This window comes from Myripristis murdjan, chromosome 22 (assembly GCF_902150065.1).
Source record: "Myripristis murdjan chromosome 22, fMyrMur1.1, whole genome shotgun sequence".
NCBI classification, from domain to species: Eukaryota; Metazoa; Chordata; class Actinopteri; order Holocentriformes; family Holocentridae; genus Myripristis; species Myripristis murdjan.
Genome location: NC_044001.1, coordinates 19806985 through 19828344, shown reverse-complemented (window position 1 = coordinate 19828344; position 21360 = coordinate 19806985). Strand labels below are relative to the sequence as shown.

The 21360-nt window shown below is 45.2% G+C and overlaps 2 protein-coding genes across 2 annotated transcripts; one reads left to right on the top strand and one right to left on the bottom strand.

Annotated features, from left to right (window-relative positions):
* The first annotated feature begins 1537 nt into the window (after positions 1-1537).
* Positions 1538-3154, top strand: ankrd63 (ankyrin repeat domain 63). Its single transcript, XM_030081883.1, has one exon. It carries the CDS (start codon positions 1538-1540, stop codon positions 3152-3154), a length of 1617 nt encoding a protein of 538 aa, XP_029937743.1.
* Positions 3155-3742: 588 nt separating this feature from the next.
* On the bottom strand, positions 3743-20671 carry pak6 (p21 (RAC1) activated kinase 6). The gene is made up of 9 exons (XM_030081882.1): positions 20560-20671; positions 12589-12836; positions 10378-11043; positions 9270-9803; positions 9026-9159; positions 7705-7831; positions 7330-7455; positions 7074-7208; positions 3743-5348 (listed from the first exon to the last, which is right to left on the bottom strand). The coding sequence occupies exons 2-9, from the start codon at positions 12790-12792 to the stop codon at positions 5181-5183; spliced, it is 2094 nt and encodes a 697-aa protein (XP_029937742.1). The 5' UTR covers positions 12793-12836; positions 20560-20671; the 3' UTR covers positions 3743-5180.
* Positions 20672-21360: the final 689 nt, after the last annotated feature.

Genomic DNA, 21360 nt, shown 5'->3' with positions numbered 1-21360 from the left:
AAGATATTTCTTGTATTTAGAGCATAGCTGCCATCCGCTGGAAGGCGTGCTGGAGGAAGCATCGGCCATGAATGTCTTCCGTTTAGATGAGGGAGTGGCAGTTGCTGCGGGACCTGCTGAGGGTCTGATGAAGTGAAGTGTCTGCAGCCGGATGGTGAACAGTGAGGAAGGTGGAACCCTGGCAATGTTTCTCTCACCTCCGCTATTTGGACTGGTTTTGGTCCTGCTGAGATTTATATTAGCAATTAAAATCAAATTAAATCCAGTGCTTGTGGAGAGGATACAGGCAAGCTGTAAAAATGGTCCTTGTCAATTTTAATACACAAGCCTTGATAAAAGATGTAAGAGACAAGCTGGGCTAAGGACACTGAATTTGACTGATAGAGGCAGATTTGGTAAAGAACAAATAATAAGTCGGGGGTTGGTCATAAGATGAAATAGAACATTAGTGAATGGATGAATGAATGAATAAATGAATGAATGAATATTGCAAATGCTATGACAAAACATGATTATCTGTGTGTTTCCACTCTATGCAATGGCAAAACAGTGTACATGCAGATGTATCCTACCACAAGACTAATCTTGTCAGCAGTATGTTTTTTATGTGGTGTGCAGTTATATTAAGGGGGGCATTCCATGGTCATGTGTACATATATATATTTTTTTTTTCATATATATTTTTGGTGTTTCTTCAGAAACCAATCATACTTTTTTATCCTCAGACAAACAGAGGCCTCATCCTCATATCTGAGTCATCAAATGGATTCAAGTCAGTGAGAGGACTGGATTGTTTGGCACAAGGGAAAGCAACAATAGCACATCAGTTTAGCACTGCTTTTATTTGTCAGTTCGTTAAGCTAATAAAATAAAGGCTTTTTGAGCCTCTTGTGGAGTGCCATAGATTTCCTATTTTCACGATTAAAAAGGACCCATTTTGTCCACAAGGCTACCAATTTTATAAACCTTTTCATTATTAATCTGAGCTTCTTACACTGTATCATGAGCCTGATACACCAGGTGGAGAATGCTTGGTGTATTTCAATGGTTTGCCATAAAAAAAAACGTGTGTAAATGTTCATTTCCCTTCCCTTTTCTTACCGAGCAAAGCCTGGCTCCATTCTTGCCTCAAACCTCTGGTAAGAGTATCGGTGATAATATAGTCTTGAACTGAAAAGGGACTCAACTGTTGCATATAAGTTGGTTTAACCTTGCAGACCTCACATGAAAAACACTGGCCATGTTTTTCTCCTTGAATAATTATTCCATTCAAATAGCATATATTTCTCTCCAGGCAGAGAGTGCTTGGGCTGAATGGATGCTGCCGCTGCATAATGGTCCTCAGACGGTTGTTTCCTAGGCAACGTGGGGAGGGCATGTGGAGAGGGAGGTATTAAAACACTGGCAGCTTCTCACTGAGACTTACTCTGAGGTAAATGCAGTCACTGTCAACACAGAGGTCCGGAGAACTTGCTACGCGTTTTCTCTCTCTATTTATCACTGTTTTTCTCAGCACGCCAGAAGAGGCTGTTCTAGCATGATGCGGCCAAAAGATTTACGCCAGGGCTCTGGCACCAAAACCTTCCTGGATGCCATGCATGGTGGCAAAGTTCACTTAGCACGCTTTATTTTGGATGCCCTGGACGGACGCATCATTAACTCCAAGACAGAAAACAGCCGCACCCCCCTCATGTTTGCTGTGTGTCTGCAGGACCCCGGGGCGAGGGCCAAGTTCACCCGGCTGCTGCTAGAGAAAGGGGCTGATGTCAACTGCCAGGATGATGACGGCCGCACGGCCCTAAGTCATGCATGTGAAATGGGTCACCTTGATGTGGTCAAGCTGCTTGTGCAGTTCAATGCTGACCCAGATGTCTCTGATGCCTGGGGAAACAGTGCTCTGATGTACGCTGCCTTTTCTGGACACAGCCAAGTTCTGGAGTTCCTGGTCCGGGCTTTCAAAAGACTGGGACTCAGGCTGGACCGAACCAATAACGCCGGCCACTCAGCAATCCAGGTGGCAAACTTCTTTGGACACAACCAGTGTGTCCAGATCCTGAACTTCCCTTGCAGGAGAAGTGTTGGCAGAGATGATCCACTTGTTGATGCAGGGACCTCAGTCGAGGAGGAGTGCCGGTTACCCAACAAGCTCCCCAGACACGTTCTGGAGAGATTCTCCAAGCACTTCAACAGCAGTGAAGACCAGCTGCCCGAAGTATTTCAGAGACAGCTGAAGGTTGGGGACAGCAATGGTGTCTGGAACCATGTCAAGTGTCCCAGAAGCCAGTCTCCAGAGGACAGCAACCATCGCCACCACTGGGCTCTACCGCCTCAGCTAGACAGAAGCCAGACAGAGGGGGATCACAGTGTTCTCTTCACTGCCAAACAACTCCAAAACTGCCAGCTAAGAGACCTTCGAGGGACTAAAACACTGAACTCCCTGCCCGAACCAAGCCAGAAAGATGTCAGCCAAGACATTGGACTTCAACAGAAAACACCAGAGAGTTTTCCTTTCTGGGGAAAAGCAAAGTCGTTTAACCTGGACGTTCTGAACAGCAGAAAGCAGTCCTATCAGGGTGATATGCGTGACATGAGCCTGTCAGCCAGCAAATTAAAGAGAGCCTCACTACAGGACGAGAGATCCCTGTTAGACAAGATGGAATGTCAAGGGAACACCCGGGGCCTGACAAACGATGCTGACAAAACTGTCACCGTGCCAAAACCACTTTTAAATGGCAAGAGCCAGTCTGTTAAGGCACCCAGGGAGAATGCCAAATCACAGAAAGATGAGACTAACAGCGCAGCTCCATCAAGCAAGAGAGAGCAACAGAAGAGGGGAAGCATCCCAGCGACCAGCAGACCCAACAAACTGCTGTTTGCCAGAGGTGAGATGGAGTCGGGGAAAATTCCCAGCCGCACCCCGGGGCTCACGGGGCTGGGAACCCGACTGCTGCGACGGTTCACCGCCCCAGAGTTCATGAGAATGGTGAAAGACTGTTCGTCCAGCTCCTCACACGGCAGAGGGCGGATGTCCCGCTCCGAAACCTTCCCGTTCTCTCACACACACCAGCAAGTCAACAGCCAGCCAAGCATTGACAGCATCAGTGGAGTGAAGTGTGAGTTTGAAAGCAGCTCCTCTCAGTCTGCCTTCGATTAGAACGGGGATGATACGAAGCAGCAGATATGGTCGGTAGAAATATTCTGTCAGCACTTAAAATTCTTACAATGCAGAAGGATTGGCTGATGGCATATTCTGTTCATTGATAAGAAAATAATACTCCTATGCTTGTGTTTTAGTTAATGATTACTTGCAGTGTGCATTACAGGAAAAAATATGATTTTTTCAGTAATTGTTTCAGTTGCATACTGCATGCTGTATTTCACATGTGATTTATACTTAATGTAACATAATTTCTGTCAGTGAGCTATTTAAGATAACTTCTTTGCCTTTATTTAAAATGTTTAGGATTTATATTATATGAATTGTATACGCTATGGCCTTTGTGTTTGTAAGAAACACACAACTGAATGTATTTTGCTTAAAGATATTCTACAACAGCCAAATGATCGTGCACTGTATGATTCATACTTAATATCTAATAAATACATTGAAACATCAGCAGTTCACTGAATCTGTGTGCATGCGTGTGTGCACATGTGCCTGTGTGTGCATGTTTTGTTTGTGCACGGCTGTGTGAGAGGGAGAGGCAGCACTGATCGAACGAATTCATATCAAATTGTGTTTAGCTGAGATTCAATATGCATCATTTATTGATTTATACAAAATTAAAATAATGTGTAATTCTCTTTTTCATGAATGACCCACATAGAAATACAAATACATGAAACATGTCGACATGTATCTGTGTCAGAATACAAAGACCATGTGCAAAGTGTTCTCAGCTGGTGGACGTCCTGCAGCATCACATGCCAAGCCTGTGTGCTTTATCTAGGCAAATCAATGCGAATACAGGCATAGACATCTTGAGGAGCAACACACACATCTTGTGTTTTTTTCCAAAATCAGTCACAATACAGAGAGGGTTACTGGAAGCAAACACTAAGGTGGCATCACACACGCGCTCTCTCTCTCACACACACACACACACACACACACACACACACATACACACATCAGTTGTGTGCACACACAACAGTTTACACTCGCACTTCAGAAATCAAACAAAAAAAAATGTTTGGATTCATCTCATATCTTACTGCAGTGGATCAGCAGGTATAAGGACCTAATATTTAGTATTTGTATTTACATTATTTATTTGTCTGGTTATGTTTCAAGTCCATACTTTATAATGAAACCCTATTTGCAACTTCACATCATACAAACAACCCACAACACCTTTTGGAAAACAAAAAACAAAAAACAAAAACAAAACAATAAATATGAAAAGGAGGAAAATGGTTCTAGTGATTTTCCAGTAGCCCAATAGTAGCAGCTGGGCCTTCATCTACCCATTTATTATGGTAATAAAGGAGGCTTGTCTCTCATATCCCAGTGTTGTACATATTCAAGCATTCACATCAGGCCAGGTGTGCCTCTGTTTGGCCATGCAAAGAGTCTATTGTCAGTATTCAAAGAGTACCAGGTTGTAGTCCCGTTTCCACAACATAGAGTGCGGGTGTGCAGAGGTAACTTTATCTAAGCACTCCCTCCTTAATAATGTCACAATGAGCTACTGTGTTTTAAGCCTAACACAAGCTTTTTAAGCTTTACACGGCTAGCAAATAGTACCCACTATGAACACTATGAAGGATCTTCAGTGTAGCATGTGTTCATTAAATAGTTACGTAGAATATTGGCTTTCGTTTATCACTTGATATGCACCATGACGTGTTGTTTTGAGAAGAATCCCACAGGATGTTACAGGATGCCAATCAAAAGTTAGCCCAAACTGAGCTGAGATGTGAGGAATAGTGCTTGCATGCTGCCTTTGATTCACTACTAAAGTGCTTCTCTCATGTCCGAGATCATGCTGTGTCTGTCAGCCAAACTTGCTGTCCTGCCATGAACACTCTGGCAGCACCATGCTGTCCGGGTCCGCTCCCTGGAGCTCATCTCCCATTGGCTTGGGTGCTGGATAGGTTGGACCCGGGTGCTGGTCCTGGTTCAAGGCCTGGATAGGTCAGACTGAAGGTGGGCGTTGGGGACCAGGAGCCCTACAGGGTCAGCAGCGGGACATGCGCTTGCGATACTGCTCAACCAGTGGGACCAGGCACTGGGGTGAGCCGCTCTGCAGCAGGAAGGGGTGCTCCAGCAGGTCAGTGGCGCTGGCCCGCTCTACTGGGTCCCGGGTCAGCATACGGTCCAGGAAGTCCTTCAGCACTGGAGAGATCTGAGCCAGAGGAGGAGCACATATCAAAGGTCTGCATCAATAAATCCTTACAACATAAATTTTGATACATTAGTATAATTAAGTAAAACAAACGAGCCTGTGCCAAAAAGACTGACATAAAATTTACACCGCATTTTACAGTGTGTATCACCAGACTGACTTTTTGGGGAAATCTGCTGATTTGCTGTACAAAGAGAGACAAGACACAGTTCTCACAGTAAAAATATCACTAAAGCTTTCAGTTTCTTGAAAAGACAGGGGGTGGAATGAGAGAAGGCCGTGGAAAAATTACTTAAATGGTCTTTCCTACTCTTCAAAACAAGCAGACACAGAGCCAGGAAGAAAGAGATGATGGGAAAAGCGGGATAAACAAGGATGAACTTGTTTGTTTACATTCATACAGATATATAATTTGTTTTTGGACCCCAGTGACCATGTTGAATAAATGTATGACCTTCTCAGATGTTGGGAAAGTCTTAATGTTTAGATGGCTGCAATGTTTGCATCTGGATGTCAATGCAGCAAATTGCAGAGGAATCTCTACTATAACGTACGAGTAGCAGTACAGTACTGTTACTGTGCTGATTTTTTTCTTTGAATACTGTATAAGTAGCTTGTTTAAAATATACTTAAACTGAAAGTTATTGAGTTACTTTTAAGAAAAGAGAACACTGTTAAATGCGTTCCTTCTAATGCAACTCTTAAGGATAAGAGGAAAAAGCTCAAACTCAATTCTTAAAATTGGAAAATTTTGAAATTACAACATAAACTGCAGAAAGTAAAACCAGATTAGTCTTGTCTTTGCTGAATGACCATTTGCTATAAATAGTTCCACAGTTGCCAATTCACACTGATTCAGTTTCTGGACAGCACACAATATTTGTACTCTGTTACGGATGAGATTGAAAATGTAGTAACGTACAATACTACAGTAAATCACACTCAGGCAAAAGCAAAATTACCTACTTATTGAAATGTGATCACACAAAAAAGCATCTCAATTACAGCAACATGATTAAAAATCATGTTCAAAAGATATGTCCAGTTTTGGAAATAACTTGGAAATAAAAACCCTGTGGTGTGTTGTGCTGGTCCTTGTGTGCATGCTTTATATGTGCATGTTTGGGTTGTTGTTCTCAGGGACCAACTTTGCTCACTAGCACCAACAGTGGCTGAAAACACAAGCACCCACACCACTGACATCATCGCCACCATGGTCTCATTTGTTTGCAGTAGTTACACCAAGCTATTCAATTAACTTGACAATGATGTCTTGATGTTAAAAAATTAGAGATGCATGATACAACCAGCACATCATCTGGCTTTAAAATGAAATATTGGCATTAGCTCAAAAAGAAAATTTCTGCCGATACGACAAATAGGTCAAATTTGCCCTGGCTGTGGCCGTTTTCAGAATTGAGCATCATCCAAGCTGGTTTGACTGGGATGAATCTTTTAGCTTGAAAGTTTTGTTTGAAAGAAAATGGTATATAAAAATAAATATGTCCTGTTTTACATAACCTAAGCTAAAGTAGTTTTCTTATATTGCCCAGTGAATGTGTATATAATATATTAATTGAATAATATATTAATTTCAGTACAGGAGAGACTTGATGTTCTGTGCAATTAGGTGGAAAAAAATGAGTACAAAAAAATCCAATATGGTACATCCCTGTTAAAAATCTAATTTATGCTGTGTGTGTGTGTGTCCTTCTGTCTTCATACCTGGCTGACATTTCGTACAGTTGGAGCCGGCTCATCCCTCAGTCTCTTCATAGCTGCTACAGGGGTCTCGCTGAAGTAGGGGGGCTCTCCGTCCACCATCTCCACCACCATGATGCCCAGAGACCACACATCCACCTGGTGCACCCATCCCCCAGGAACGAGATTCAACACATTCTCAGTACAGATTGCCGCGGTTGGCATTTACTCTACCCGGCAGAGATCATCACTGCCAGGATTTGAATATGCACCTCCTCACCTCAGTGCCATATGGCGATTTGGAGATGACCTCGGGAGCCATCCAATAGGGTGTCCCCACCAGAGACTTCCTCTTAGGGATGTCCTTACTGATCTGGGCACAGAAGCCAAAGTCTGAAAGCTTGATCTGTGGGGAACAGGAGAGATGCCTCATTATACGGATGGTACTGATTCTCATTCTCATCACAAATATAAAGCAGAGAGAGGGAGAGGGAGAGAGAGAGAGAGAGGGAGGGAGGGAGTGAGAGAGAGAGAGAGAGAGAGAGAGAGGGAGGGAGGGAGAGAGAGAGAGAGAGAGAGAGAGAGACAGACAGACAGACAGACAGACAGAGACAGAGTGAGAGAGAGAGAGAGAGAGAGTTAAAACTTATTGTACCCTTCCATCTAATGTGAGCAGTATAGAGTCACTCTTGATGTCTCTGTGGATGACTCCCTGTGAATGGAGATAGGCCAGCGCTTGCAGAACTGCCTCACACACCGTGGCAATCTGCTCTTCGCTCAGCCTATAAAGGACACCACGCACATGACAACACAACAACACACATACATTTTACATTTGATGTAATTTTCGAGGACAGGTGACAACAAATAACAGCAGCAGAACATACTGGAATTCATGAATCACCAACATTACCGACAATGATAAAGAATGCAAGGTTAAAGACAGCACTCAGACAGCAGAACGAGTAAAAAAACATTACTGTTTCCCGTTAATGTTCATGTGACTTCAGCAATATAAGTGCTGCATACAGAAATAAAACGCTGTGCAGATTTTTTCAAACAACAAGCAAGGTCAGGAGCTCACTAAGGAGGAAGGTCACCAAACAATTACCTACTGAGCTCTGTATCCTCATGTCTGATTTATGAACATAGCCTCAGACATAAGAACCAGATAAAATATATATTAGGAAAACACTTCAACATTAAAGTTTGAGCAATCACTCTCTTTTTCATTTTAGAAAGATGTTAATAAGACTGAAAAAAATATTTGAGACCAGATTGTGGTCAGAAAGAGCAAAGGATTCTCATTCCTGACAGATATGTCAATACAGTGATAATCTCATGCTTTGACAAGCAATGGCTGTGACAGCTGGCTCATTTTATAAGTCAGCTGGCTTGAGATAAAACTTTCCATCCCTTTGAGTCTAGAGACCTGACTCTGGGGTCATCCTGTGGAGATTGAGCCAGCCATCTGTTAATAATTTAAAATATGTTGACAGTTTAAAAAAAAAACAAAAAAAAAAAAACAATGCACACAGACAATTTCAACTCTCTGCAGCTGATCAATATTTTTTCGTTATTTTGATACATGCAGTATTGAACACTGGGGCAGCACCAGGAAATCCAATTTTTCACCCAAAATTGACTTTCCCCATGTCACTTCAGCATGCACAAATTTGATTATGTTATTGAATTATCATTTTCCCCCAAGGAGAGACAGCATGTTTTGATGCTATGTGAGGGAGGGAGGGAGGAGGCTGAATGAGCATCTTTGTGAGTCTTTGTGCTGGTGTGCACTGGGATCAACATTGATGATTTGCCAGTCAGTGCTATACTACCCCCTTGTGGTTGACTTAGTTATGAAAGATGATCTCATACCTGGACAGGATGCACCACAAGTAGCTTTTTTATATATATTAATAATTATCTTGTTTGCATGATTTGCTGTGCTTTAAGACAAAGTGCAATGTCCATACCTGGTTTCAGAGACAATGTTTGTTAGTGCACCACCCTGCAGGTACTCCATAATCACCCACAGCTCCTCCTCCACCAGGGCGGATTTAAACATCTCCACCACATTTCTGTGCTGGTAGTCCCTCATGATTACCACCTGCGTGAATATCACACAACATATCCATTAGACACAAAACCTTCAACCAGTGATGTGCTCAGGTTCTGGTTCTGCATCAGTAATTGCAGTCACATAGTTGGATGCTGTACCTCATTGAACAGTAGCTCTCTCCTCTGCTGCCGCCGCAAGTCCATCATCTTCACCGCCACCTGCCTGCCGCTATGCTTCTCTCTGGCGATACACACCACCCCCGTTGAGCCCTCCCCGATTTTCACAAAGTTCTCCAGGTAAGACCGCGGGTCCCCCTTATCTACCACCATCTGCAGGGCAGCCTTGAACTGTTCATGGGTCACTTTAGGAGGGTCTGGAGGTGGTCTTGGGGAGGGGTGCTGTGGAGGTCTGAAGGCAGGAGAACAGGTGCCTGGGGGGCTGGTCGCTAATGAGCCTGTAGGGGACGGCCGAGGTTGGGATGGACTGTCCTGCCTGGGGTAGGGAGGGTTGGGGCAGCCAGAGTGTCTCAGGAATGGGTCCGGCCCATTCGGTCTCAGGCCCATGTTAGGAGACAGGCCCAGGGTATAGCTAGCCGAGGAACGCACAGTCCTTTGGGGTCTGATGCCACTCACTAGAGGACTGCTGGTACCAGTGGGCAGGAAACTGGAGTGGTACCTCACCGCAGACTCTGCCTGCAAGAGAGAGAGAGAGGTAGGAGGTGGGGGGTAAGCGAGAGAGGAGAGAGAACAGAGGAAGAGAGAGAGAGAGCTAAAAGGGAGCTGGCTGCCTGCCTGTAGTCCAAGACCTGGTTTATAACCAAATGTAAATTATGTCCTTCACTCTCACACCATGCATCCACTTCACCTGAAATGCCCTGCATAAAGATGTTGCTATAGCGACCCAAATGTCCCATTGAGCTCATGCCAAACACACTATCTCCCACCATTTACAACCCCCACTGACACTATAAACTCACATTTCATATTTTATTGCTGGTATCAAACAAAAAGACCCCACAGCTTTAATTGAATAGGCATCGATAGTATAAAAAGAAGCAATCTGCTGTGGGTTAAAGAATAGGTTATGACAGATCCACAGCTTCAGCATTGAGGTGATCCCCAAAGAGTTAGTCAAACATGCACTTTAGATTTCAAGTAAAAAAAACTGGCTGCAACTTGAATGTATTGTATGTGTTCTACGAAGACAACACAATGCATCAAATAACCGCTAAGACTTAAAAGGAATATGCTTTAATTTCAGGCTTACTTTCAAGTCATAGGAGGAGAAGGGCCTTCCAGGGCTGTTCTGAGAGTGCATGTACAGTGGGACATTGGTGCGTAGATCTGCAGGATGTGTTCCTTGATCTCCATGGGGCTGTTGGACTGTCATGGCTGGGCTATAGAAACATGCTATAGGTCTCTGATTAGGTGGGATTCCCCTGGGCAACTGGAAATCTCTCCTCCACACCACCCTCTCCTGGGGACTGCCCACCTCTCCGCCCATGTAAGCCCCATGGCTAGGCACCTGGATGTTGTGGGATTGGGGAGGCTGTGGGGGTCCCTCGAGGGAGCTGACGCTGACTTCGTAAGTGGACTTAGCCCTGGGCAAGATCCCGTTGGGCTGCAGGGTAATGCTCTTCTTCATGCCCAAGTAGGGGGTGTTGGTCTCACTGTGGATGTTCCTGGCCTTGTCCTTCCACTGCTGCTGAGTCGGATCGTCTTCCTCTTCCTCGTCATCCTGGGTCAGGCCTTCATACTGGTAGGTGTCACCCTCCTTCACTTCCCCAAGCCTTCCCAGAGACTGGGCCCTCTTCCTGGCTGAGGGGCTACTCTTCCTCAGAGAGTTGGAACTGGTCACAGACAGGCGGCTCATATCATTGATCATGGCTGCAATGTAGTCGCCGTGACCGATCATGCTCCCACGCACAATGGTCTGAAAGAGGAGAGACATTTATCTTTACACCACTGTGCATGCCATGATCATAATATAGAAAGCTCATGGATTTTAGGCTGAAAGGAATAATGAGGCTGACATAATCATTGCTCAGAGCCATGTTAAATTTAGACTTGAGAATCTGCAAAGGACATCTTTGTCATTCTTCAAAGACAGCAGCTTGAATCATTTCCCCAGTGGCTTATACTGACAACACTGTGACAAATATACCAAGCAAAATGTTTCAAGAGATACAGTACAAAGATGGCACAAGTATTCAGCCTCTGCAGCTGCCCCTGTGTTGCACAATGCAGATATTTCAGGTAACTGTTACTATGAGCTTTTACATGGTATGCATGGTAAGCAGACATGCAAAGGCAAAAGGCCGAAACCTGTCTTGACAGAAATCATTTACACAGACTTGAGATGTACTGGTAGAGGGATGTTTTATTGGTTTACAAATGACTGCCTGGCGGGGGTGACTCATTAGTCAGTCTGTGTGTAGAGTCATGTTCAGTTCACAGTCAGTCAACAGCCTCTCCTGTTTCTCTGGTTTGGTGCCATTACATCTGCACAGGGGGTAGAGGTCAGATAACATGACACCTAGCACCTCTCTGAGAGAACTGCAGGCAATAATGGCCTTGGTGAGCACCCCCTATTTTAGAAGGTGCTATGATAATGGCTTGAGATGACAGTAATATTGTTTTCGGACATCACTTCAAATTTTCTTCCTGCCTTGTTGTGGTGAAGCAATACCTGAAATTTATTTTCCTCTGCCTGACATGTTGTGGCATTCGCATTCCAGAGGTCTTGTGTTGCAAGACTAATTTCCTCTTGATGATACTATTAAAACCATAACTCTGACCTAAAGTCTGATGTGGTAATTCTCATGTTACACAGCACCAATCACATCCGGGCAGTAATGAAAATGTTGGTGTTTTCTCTATTTTATTTATTCTTTCATGATGGCCATAAACAGCATTGACAGTGTGCTCTATGGAGCGTAGAAATCCTGAGATTTGCAGGCTTTATCGCTCACTGGCATTTCCTTTGCTGTACCTGCACTTTTTATCCCCTCTGCCTGACATCTGTGGGAAGGCACCATGGATCGTTATTAATTGCCTGCATGGAGTAATAAATCTTTTGTGGCCCTCCAAGGATTCAACATTGTACAGTCAGTGTACACAGCACGGTCATTAGCCCAGCCCAGTGATAGATAAGAAAGCAATATGACAGGGCGGGAGTGAAGAGCCTTGGCCTTCCCCATTGCCATCACAGGATTATGGCATTTTCTGAGGGACGGCAGGATTCCCTTGCAGCACTGAAGGACACACCCGCTGCATCTATAGAACAAACTACTTTCCGTCCCCATTTATAGCTCAGTAGTTCTGACATTTCAGCTCAACTTTTTGAACAACTCATTTTGATAGTTCATTTAGGGCTGCATTGAGCTGAACAGTTAATTATGGTGTGCTATTCATTAGCAGTTCAAGGAGAGGTCAGGAAAGAGGATCAATAAACAGCTGAATGTCAGCCCTGCTGTACCTTCTTTGGCCTCAGCTCCACCTCTGTGATCCTGGAGGGGTCCACCATGGGTTTGGGCCTGCGCAGGTTGTCTATCAGGCTTTGCCATTGTGTCGGCAAGCCCACGAAGCAGCCACGCTTGTTGTCAAATGAGGTGTGGACACGGTGCTCAAAGTTTTTGGGCGCTGATATCTCAGGCCTCTTCTTTTTCTTCTTCCGAAACATTCTTAGGCCCACAAGAGCGACAATTTGCCCACTTCAAAATGGCCCTGCACAAGAAAATCATTCAGCCATTAATTAACTGCATCCAATATAAGCACATAAAGCACATTAGAGCTTAGACAAATACCTCCTCTCTGTTGCCCCAGTGAAAGAGTCATTACCACTCTCCTTGAGGCCTATTCCCTGACCAGGTATATTCAAATGACAACTGCCAACAGATGATTTCTCCACATGGGAACATGGGGGGAGAATATATTTAAACCATTTGTCTAAAGGCTGTTCCATGCCTGGGTTGTGCATGTTCCAAACCGCCTCGCTGGCTGTCACTAGCTTGTGCCTCTGAGACAGGATCCAAGGAGAGAGGATGGATTTGTAAGCACATGTGTAATGAAGGATATCTGGTCAATTAAGGCTTATTCATTCTCTGTGCCCTTTTACTGATGAGCATGCGGCCGGCCTGGCCAGTGCCCACAGGCTTTCAGTGCATTAGTGGGAGAAGCACAGCACACACACACACACACACACACACACACACACACACACACACACACACACACACATGCACACATAAATACAAACACAAATAAGGTGCAGCAGGCTATCTTTCATAACCCTTTCATAACCCCTTCATATCTCATTCTAATTAAATAGCTTGCGCACTCTTGATTGCAGGGAGGGTAACCACTTAATCCTCAGATGGATGGCCCTATGTTTGGCAAGCTACGAACTGAGGTTTCTAGTATGTTCAGTTTTTTCCATTCAAGACTGGGAAAATAATTAAATACATTACATCTCATTTCCTAAGCTGCACAGCTGTACTGGGAGATAATCACTCACATATTAGTCTTGTGACGAGTATTATTACTCTTTTATCTAGCTCACAGTATTGAGAGGATGCTGGCCACTAATCACAGCACAAAGACAATATATAATAAATAATCAGTGTGTTTTATTTCGGTGGAATGCACTGCATGCACCAAACTGACATGCAGACCTGCTGTGAAGAACCTCGTGTGCCACGTTACGTGACCAATGCGGAGAACTACAAGGTGCCCTCAGAAGATCAGATAGAATCTCCCATCATGCACTGTGAAATGGTGGGAGTTGAGGAAATGAGTTTTGCAGGCGTCCGCTGCTCAGCAGGCAATCACGCTGGCAGCCTCTCCTCTCCCCACCTCCGCCCTCAGACCAGCATGGCTCTAATCGGCATCGGTGATGCCTGTTATGAGCTGTATCGGTGACTAACCACACCGCGCGCCCCAGTGCATCACCAGAGGGTGAGGCAGGTCAGCCACGCTGGTCACATCAGCTAAACCTGGCTCATTAAAGAGGGGGAGAGGACGAGAGGGAAAGGGGGGAAGACACACTGCTTGGTTGGACTCGTCTCCCTGCAAGGATAATTCAATCACAAGGCTAATATGCTAAGTGTTGCATAAGCGTATCATTCTGTGCTCTCCCTATGTACATAATGTGGTGCTGGGAAGGACTTTAATTCTATCTGACAGGGACATTATGGTGTGAGGCTTCCCAGGAGGTTGGAGTGAGAGGAGAAGGGGCCATGACTACAGAGTAAGTCATACCTACAAGTAGTGGAGACAAAGGGACCCAGTTTCCTTTCTAAAGACATGGAAAGGCTTTTAACTACCAATTGTGGCTGCTTTTCCAATAAGGACCGCTTGAGAAACCGCGACAGGAAAGAGAAGACCGCGATCTGTTCTAATTTTTCGCTGTGCGAGAGCCTATCTGCTTAGATAGCTGTGCAATGTGCAGATGTTGGCATTGCCCGAGCAAATATTTACACATAGCACTTGTGCATCCTGTACAAACAGATCAATCAATATTTACTCATGAGTGAAATGCAAACTGCTATAGTCCTCCACTGCCAGTGATAATAGGGTGATACCATCACAAATAGGATGGCTGTTTTGTGTGTTACTTTATCAAGCGTCATCAGTTCAAAAAAGCAGAGAAAAGAACATATCACAACATTCATTTTTCATTATGAGCCTCCACAGACTCTGGAAATACAAACTACAGTGAGCACAATGTTACTAGAACCAAGTGGGAACACACACACAAGCACACTTACACACACACACACACACACACACACACACACACACACACACACACACACACACACACACACCATGCACCATGTGGACTCATGCTAGGGCAAAATGAATTGAAAAGTAGATGCAATTATTGATTTACAAGCTTTAATCACATGCATCTGGCCTTATAATGACCTCTTTGAATGCGCCAAGCTTATGACTGTCTTGATAGCAATACGCTATTGATTTCTAAGCCCACTGGATAATATATACTGTATGCACACAGCTGAAGTTGCACAGTGCATAATCATGCTTTCTGGTCACATCCCTCTAAACTGTAGGGACTTGACCCTATGCCTCAGTGGCTTGTCTTGAATCTATCAAAGTGCTGAAGCAAAACTCAGCCAGCTGCTGTCAGGGATATCAAAAGCCAAAGAGGATGAGGTCATTCTGAAATTGTGCTACGTTAGTTACTGCCATCCCTACAACTGTGAGTCGGCGTAAAAATTAAGTAGATGCAATTACAATACACTGAAAATATACACACTACATCACTGAGGATGCATAAAATTTCACTGAAAAGCAGATGAACATATTCAGTTTGTATCACGTCTGCTGGTAAGATCTGAATAAACAAAAGATGGAGTGTGCCAATTGTGAATAAAATGCAAACACAGTCGATTTCCCCAAATGTTATACCCATACATTCCCACTCTGGGGCCATGTAAAGATCCAAACACAGCCTTACCCCCTATTGAATGCTGCTTCACCTGGCAGAGTGGCCAGGCTTCTCGCACTATGCAGATATGTAACCAGTCGATCCATATGTTTCCCACAGAAGACATAACAGAAGAAGAGAGGGTGTGCTCGCCTCCCTCTCATGTTCAAATCACCCCGAGCAGGAGTTGCGGGTGAGTGGGAGGGGATCGAGAGATAAGAGAGATATTGGATTTGCTGGATGTTAGTGCTCCAAGCTCTGCTGAATGATTTTTTTTTTCTATTTGCCCTGATTTCTCCTGTATCTTTTTTGTTGGCAGGCATGCAGAAATGTAGGGAGTCTGCAGGTACCTTTGCTTTGCAGAATTAGTATGGTGTTCAGTGCTTCACTGATCTAATTTTAGGACACAACATAGCCCCCTTCCTCCCTTGCACCAGGCGCGTGTTTATTCTGTACAAGATTCGTGTCAAATAGTGAGGTGAGGGTGGGAGACGGATATGAGGTAATCCTCTTTTTGTGTTTGTCAATGCACGAATAAGCATAATCCAGCTATGCTGAATTACAGGAGTTACATCTATCTCATAGTGGCATAGATAGCATCAAGGTCTTAACTGCTGTTTTTGGACTCTGCAGTGCGGTGGTGAGGGCTTAGAGATTGCTCCTCTATCAGCTTCATTATGATGACCGTTTCGCCCTTTGAGTGTAATGAGACTGCCTTGCCTCTCAAGGGGGTGTGTGTGGGGGGGTGTGGGGTGGGGGCGGGTCATCTCTTCATTGTGCTTTGCGAATACACACACACACACACACACACACGCACACAAGCACATACACTCACACCATCTGAGGGCATGAAAAAGGTACACAAGGGCTGGACGTGACTGGCCGGTCCAATAGCAGTGTTTATGATTTAAGTTGCTGCAGTTCTTTCACCACAAGACATCTCTGCTTTCTCTTTGAAGTCACCTCTGTAGACATGCGAAGACTGTCAATAGGAGAAGACAAGTGATGTAATAAGCTAAATTCAATGACACGGAATACCACGTTGCTTCCATACATATTTCATGGAAGTGGTCTGATGTATCATGCACGACAAAGCACTTACAATAGAAGTAATCTGAGGGAGCGGCATGCGCCCACAAGCCTCGGCAAAGTCACTCACTGTAAAAATGTGACAACGCTTGCAAGCAGGGTTGGTGCCTTTGTGAAAATCAGCCTACAATCTACAACAATGAATCTACAACACAGGAAGTGCAAGAAAAGAAAGGAGCTATTCATATCTAAAGGAGGATCAAGAACTGAGTGGTGCTGGTGAAGACGTGCCGTGCCAGTTTCTCCGCTGCTGCATCCCTCTGTGGTTGATATCTTTGAAGCGGTCAAACAGCAACTTTTTCGAGCCTTCTCGATGAATTTGTATCTCTGATAAAGGTTATTCTTGCGAGTGGGGGAGCTATGCAGAGCATACCCAAGGGTGCCAGCACTGAATGTTATGAACTAGTTTCAGTAAATACTTTATGAACCGCAAAGTCTGGGTGGCATTGAAAAGGGACCGTGTGCCGAAGGAAGTTAGAGCAAGGAAAGTGTGCAAATGATGACAGCCAGATGATGTTAGAGGCCAACAATATAGCATAGCTTACCCAATTATGCCCATATTCTGCCTGTATTCAGTCTGGAAAACATGGACATTAAGCTGGGATGACCCACGCTCACACTGAGTTCATTGATAGTGACATCTCTTGTGGTATTTCAAATGTCACATAAGTTGCAGCGATGCGTCATGTGTATCTCCCAGGCTTTCACTCAAACCTCTGAGCGAAGTAAGTCAGAAATGGTTTGAAGACACAGGGCATCAGGGCACTGAGAGCCCAAGCAAGTAAGTGATCAAAGAGCTTCTCTGTCATGTTCTTCTGTTATGAATGGGAAGGGACTGCAAGTGAATAGTAAAAATATGATGTCCACGTCCAGCAGTGTGGGCTGTTGGTTCTTCAAGGGCAGACAGAGGAGCGTGAGTGCACATCACTCCCGTGCTAATGTTGACAGGAGGAAACAAGAAATGAGAAACCAAGAGAGAAAGATGGTTGAAGGAAAGCAGAGGAGAAACAGGCAGAAAAAAATGAGATAGAGAAGATGAGAGGAGGGAGGAGCAGAGAGACAAGGGCAAGAGAAATGGAAGGAAGAGGAGAGAATCACAAACGCGCTGAAAAGACGGGCATAGATTGAGAGCCGTTGGTGCCTTGACAAAGAATGTTTCACATTTCACGTCACATTTTGTTATCTCCGGGCACAACATTGTGATTGTCAGCCCTCTCGATTCAAAAGACTCAACCTCTTTTCTCCATCATCTTGGGCGGCTTTGTCCGCAGTAAACAAGCCGCAACAAGGGGGGGATTTGAGGACAGGACAGTTGCGTCGACCGAGAACATACATCATTCTGTCTCCTGTCATATTGCCACTGATTCTCCTGGACAAGTAAGCGGACAAGAAAACTAGTTTATTTTGCCCTGCAGCTTGGACTAACACGATAATGCACAGTAAAAGCTGTGGTCGGCATCCACTATAAACACCTTAACATAATAACATTGTCAAAGCAACACTTCTCACGTCCCAAGGCTTTTACAGGCCGTTCTATTGATGCTGACACATCAAGAGCACATTCAGCGCACTAATCCTAACCCAAGGCTTGTCCATGTAGTGCACAACTGTACATGTAGTGTCTTACTCAGGGCCAAAGGCAGGACAGTAAGGAAATCCAGCCCTGACCCACACTCTGTTTAATTAAAGATGCTCTTGGCTCTCACAAGTGCTTTAAACAATTCTACGCTGTGCTGATAGAGGCGTATGATCAGGCTCCACCAATCGTACAAGCCCAACACTTCTCTCTTGGGTCTAATTTACTGATGCATTGGGCCTCAGTGGGAGTTTTACTGTACGCACATGTCCTTATGAAAGCTCTTTGATTTATATTTTTTAGCCCCGGCCCTCAGCATGCTTCTCCCAGGAATAAAGCGACGGCCATTTTTAACCTCCTGCACCTCGAACCCTCTTGGTATCAATCTGCACCGACTCAGCTGCCCCTCCTCTGTCACCCGACATGAGACCTGTTTCAGTCCAGAGAGGGATTCAAGGCATGCTGTCCTGATTTGGACTCGGAGTCTGTTTTTAATCCGTGGTGTTTAACGTCTCATGGCCGGTGGCTACACTAAGCTGTTAATGCACACTGTCCTCTCCCTTGACTGACACGAATCTGACGTGAGCATTCCTGAAAACCATCATGAACACAGCGGGGTCTATGACAGTGATCTGCCACATACACCTGTGAGTGTGTGTGGCCCCCAGCTCTGCTTGTCAGCGTCCCAGTACATACGAGAGAGTGCTGCTGGCCTGTCCCACATTGTGAACCTGTGATGGGGAGATAAGCGACATGAGAGGGCCTCCAAAAAAACGAATGACTTGAGAAGACCCAGGACTCTGCACATCACCCTCAGCAAAGCAGATATCCAGCTGTGTGTGTGTGTGCACGTGTACATGTATGTGTGTGTGTGTGTGTATGCATCCACCAAAGAGACCTTCTCTGTCATATCCTGTACTCTGCCCCCCCTCTCTCCTTGAATATCAATGAGTAACCTGAGACACAACGCATGGTAGTTTTGGTTAGAGTTAGCTGTGCCATTGCCATGCCACTTGCAGACCTTAGCTATAACATTACCACCTAAGGCACAGACTTATGAACCATACAATAACCTGAAAAATCAAAAACCACTGGGCTAATCTGAGTCAAAGAATTCAATCAGGATCAGTTAACATCAATCAACCTTAGACTGTCAGAACCACTGACATCGTGTGGATCTATAGATCGGTTCATTCAGGCTGTCCGAACTGTTTCTGCCTTATCATAGCAGGTGCAGACATGACTCGTGCTATAGCTTGAGTCAGTTATATGGTCAGTCTCAGTTAGGGGTGTGCAAAGTGAATGCATGCATTCTGAGTTGCTGTTGACATGGATGAAAATAGTTGTGATTGTAAAAGCTAAGACTTTAAACCATGCCCTTTTCTAAGATGCCTTAAATGGATTTTAGCATCTAACAAGGGGACAAATTTTCCAAATAAACAACCAATATCATACAACACCAAACAGACCACTTGATTCGGAAATCTCCTCTGGAAAGGACGGCTACATGATCCTGCTGCTTATACATATGCTGGAACAATACAGTGAGCGGATCTCAAATTCAGACTGTCAGACAGAATACGGCTCAGTCATTGTCTGCTACTTCCCCATTCAAGCCCTCTTACACCAAGCTTTGCTGGGAACGGGGGAAAATGTTGATTAAAAATATCTTGACACATGCCGGCTCCCATCCCCGTCCCTCAGCATCCATCTACAGTGTATGTACAGTACATCAGCTGGATTCCTCTGGCATCCATTCATTATGACTGGTGAGACCAGAAATATTACCTGAGCAGCCAGCCTCCACACTCAGAATACACAATGGTGGTAAGGGGAAGCTGCTTTACACACTGCCTGCAGTTTGAATCTATGAAAATGGAGCTACCTGTGTTTGTCAGCTGTGATCCATTTTGGGAAACATGAGGCATTATTGTATCTTCATCCATGCAACTGAGGTTGTGGAAAGAAAGAGAGGGAGAGAGAGGGAGAGAGGGGATGTGAAGGAGGAGAAGGAGGGGTGAGCAGAAGGTGAAGGCTCTTCTTTGAGATGCAGTCCTTCACTGAACCCATCCAGCAAACCCCTCAGTCTTCCCTTATTCCCCTCTTTCTCCTGCCAGCATCAACACCTGGCCTTACTGCATTCTGTTCACATCTTCTCCTCTTCCTCGCCGCTGATGCCTACCGATGGCACACACTAGCCTGCTCTTTATCAATGACGCTAAGCCTCTTTTCCCTTTTTTTGCCCCACTCCCTTCGCTGTGGAGCAAAACGGGGCTCTGAGGGGATAAATCATTGTTAGCGGAGGAAGAAAAAAAATCTGTCATCCCCCTTACCTTGCTGTCCAGTGAAGAGGAGAGCCTCTCTCCTCCAGGAAGGATTGCGAACGAGAGTGCGCACATACACACTCCCATACACTGTTATACAGGCTCACTCGCACGCTCACACATTTACACACGCGCACGCACCCTCACACACACATACCCCCTCTATCTCTCTTTTTTCTCTCATGCACATACACACACACACACACGCAACGGCGAGAGGAGGGCTGGCTCTCAAGCGACGGCACACTGCAGGCTGCCGCTTGCCTGGGAAAGCCTGATGCGTTCCTCCCTCCAGGCAGAAGCACACACTGCCATCTCAAAGGCTCTTTGTTGGGGCTGATTCATCCCCGGCTCCGTGGCTGAGTGCTGGTCCGTGTACCGGTGCCTGCTCCCGGGGACGCGGGGTGGCAGCATAAAGAAGGGACAAAGCCATGAAGGAGAGGCAACATCCAGGAGGAGAGAATATCACGGCCCCATACAGCTCCTTCCATCCCCCCTTCTCCCTTCTCCTTCTCTCCCTCTCTCTCTCTCTCTCTCTCTCTCTCTCTCTCTCTCTCTCTCTCTCTCGCTCTCTCTCTCTCACACACACATACACACACTCACTCACTCTAACCCCTCTCTCTCTCTCTCTCTCTCTCTCTCTCTCTTTATCACTTCCCTCCTTCTCTGCCTCCTCCCACTCTCTCATTGGGCTGTCTTTGCAGTAGCCCTGAATTGATAGCAATGTGTGTGTGTTTGTGTGTGTGTGTGTTTAAGTATGTGTGTTTAGGCTGGTTTCCAGTGACTGTAAGGCGAGCAGAGCTCCTGTAC

Excerpts from the sequence above, each read along its gene's own strand:
- pak6 (XM_030081882.1), bottom strand. The coding sequence starts at position 12,792 with ATGTTTCGGAAGAAGAAAAAGAAGAGGCCTGAGATATCAGCGCCCAAA. Across the intron at positions 9,160-9,269 it reads GAGAGCTACTGTTCAATGAG|GTGGTAATCATGAGGGACTA; the intron begins GTACAGCATCCA and ends ATATTCACGCAG. Across the intron at positions 5,349-7,073 it reads CTGTACGAAATGTCAGCCAG|ATCTCTCCAGTGCTGAAGGA; the intron begins GTATGAAGACAG and ends CCTCTGGCTCAG.
- ankrd63 (XM_030081883.1), top strand. The coding sequence starts at position 1,538 with ATGATGCGGCCAAAAGATTTACGCCAGGGCTCTGGCACCAAAACCTTC.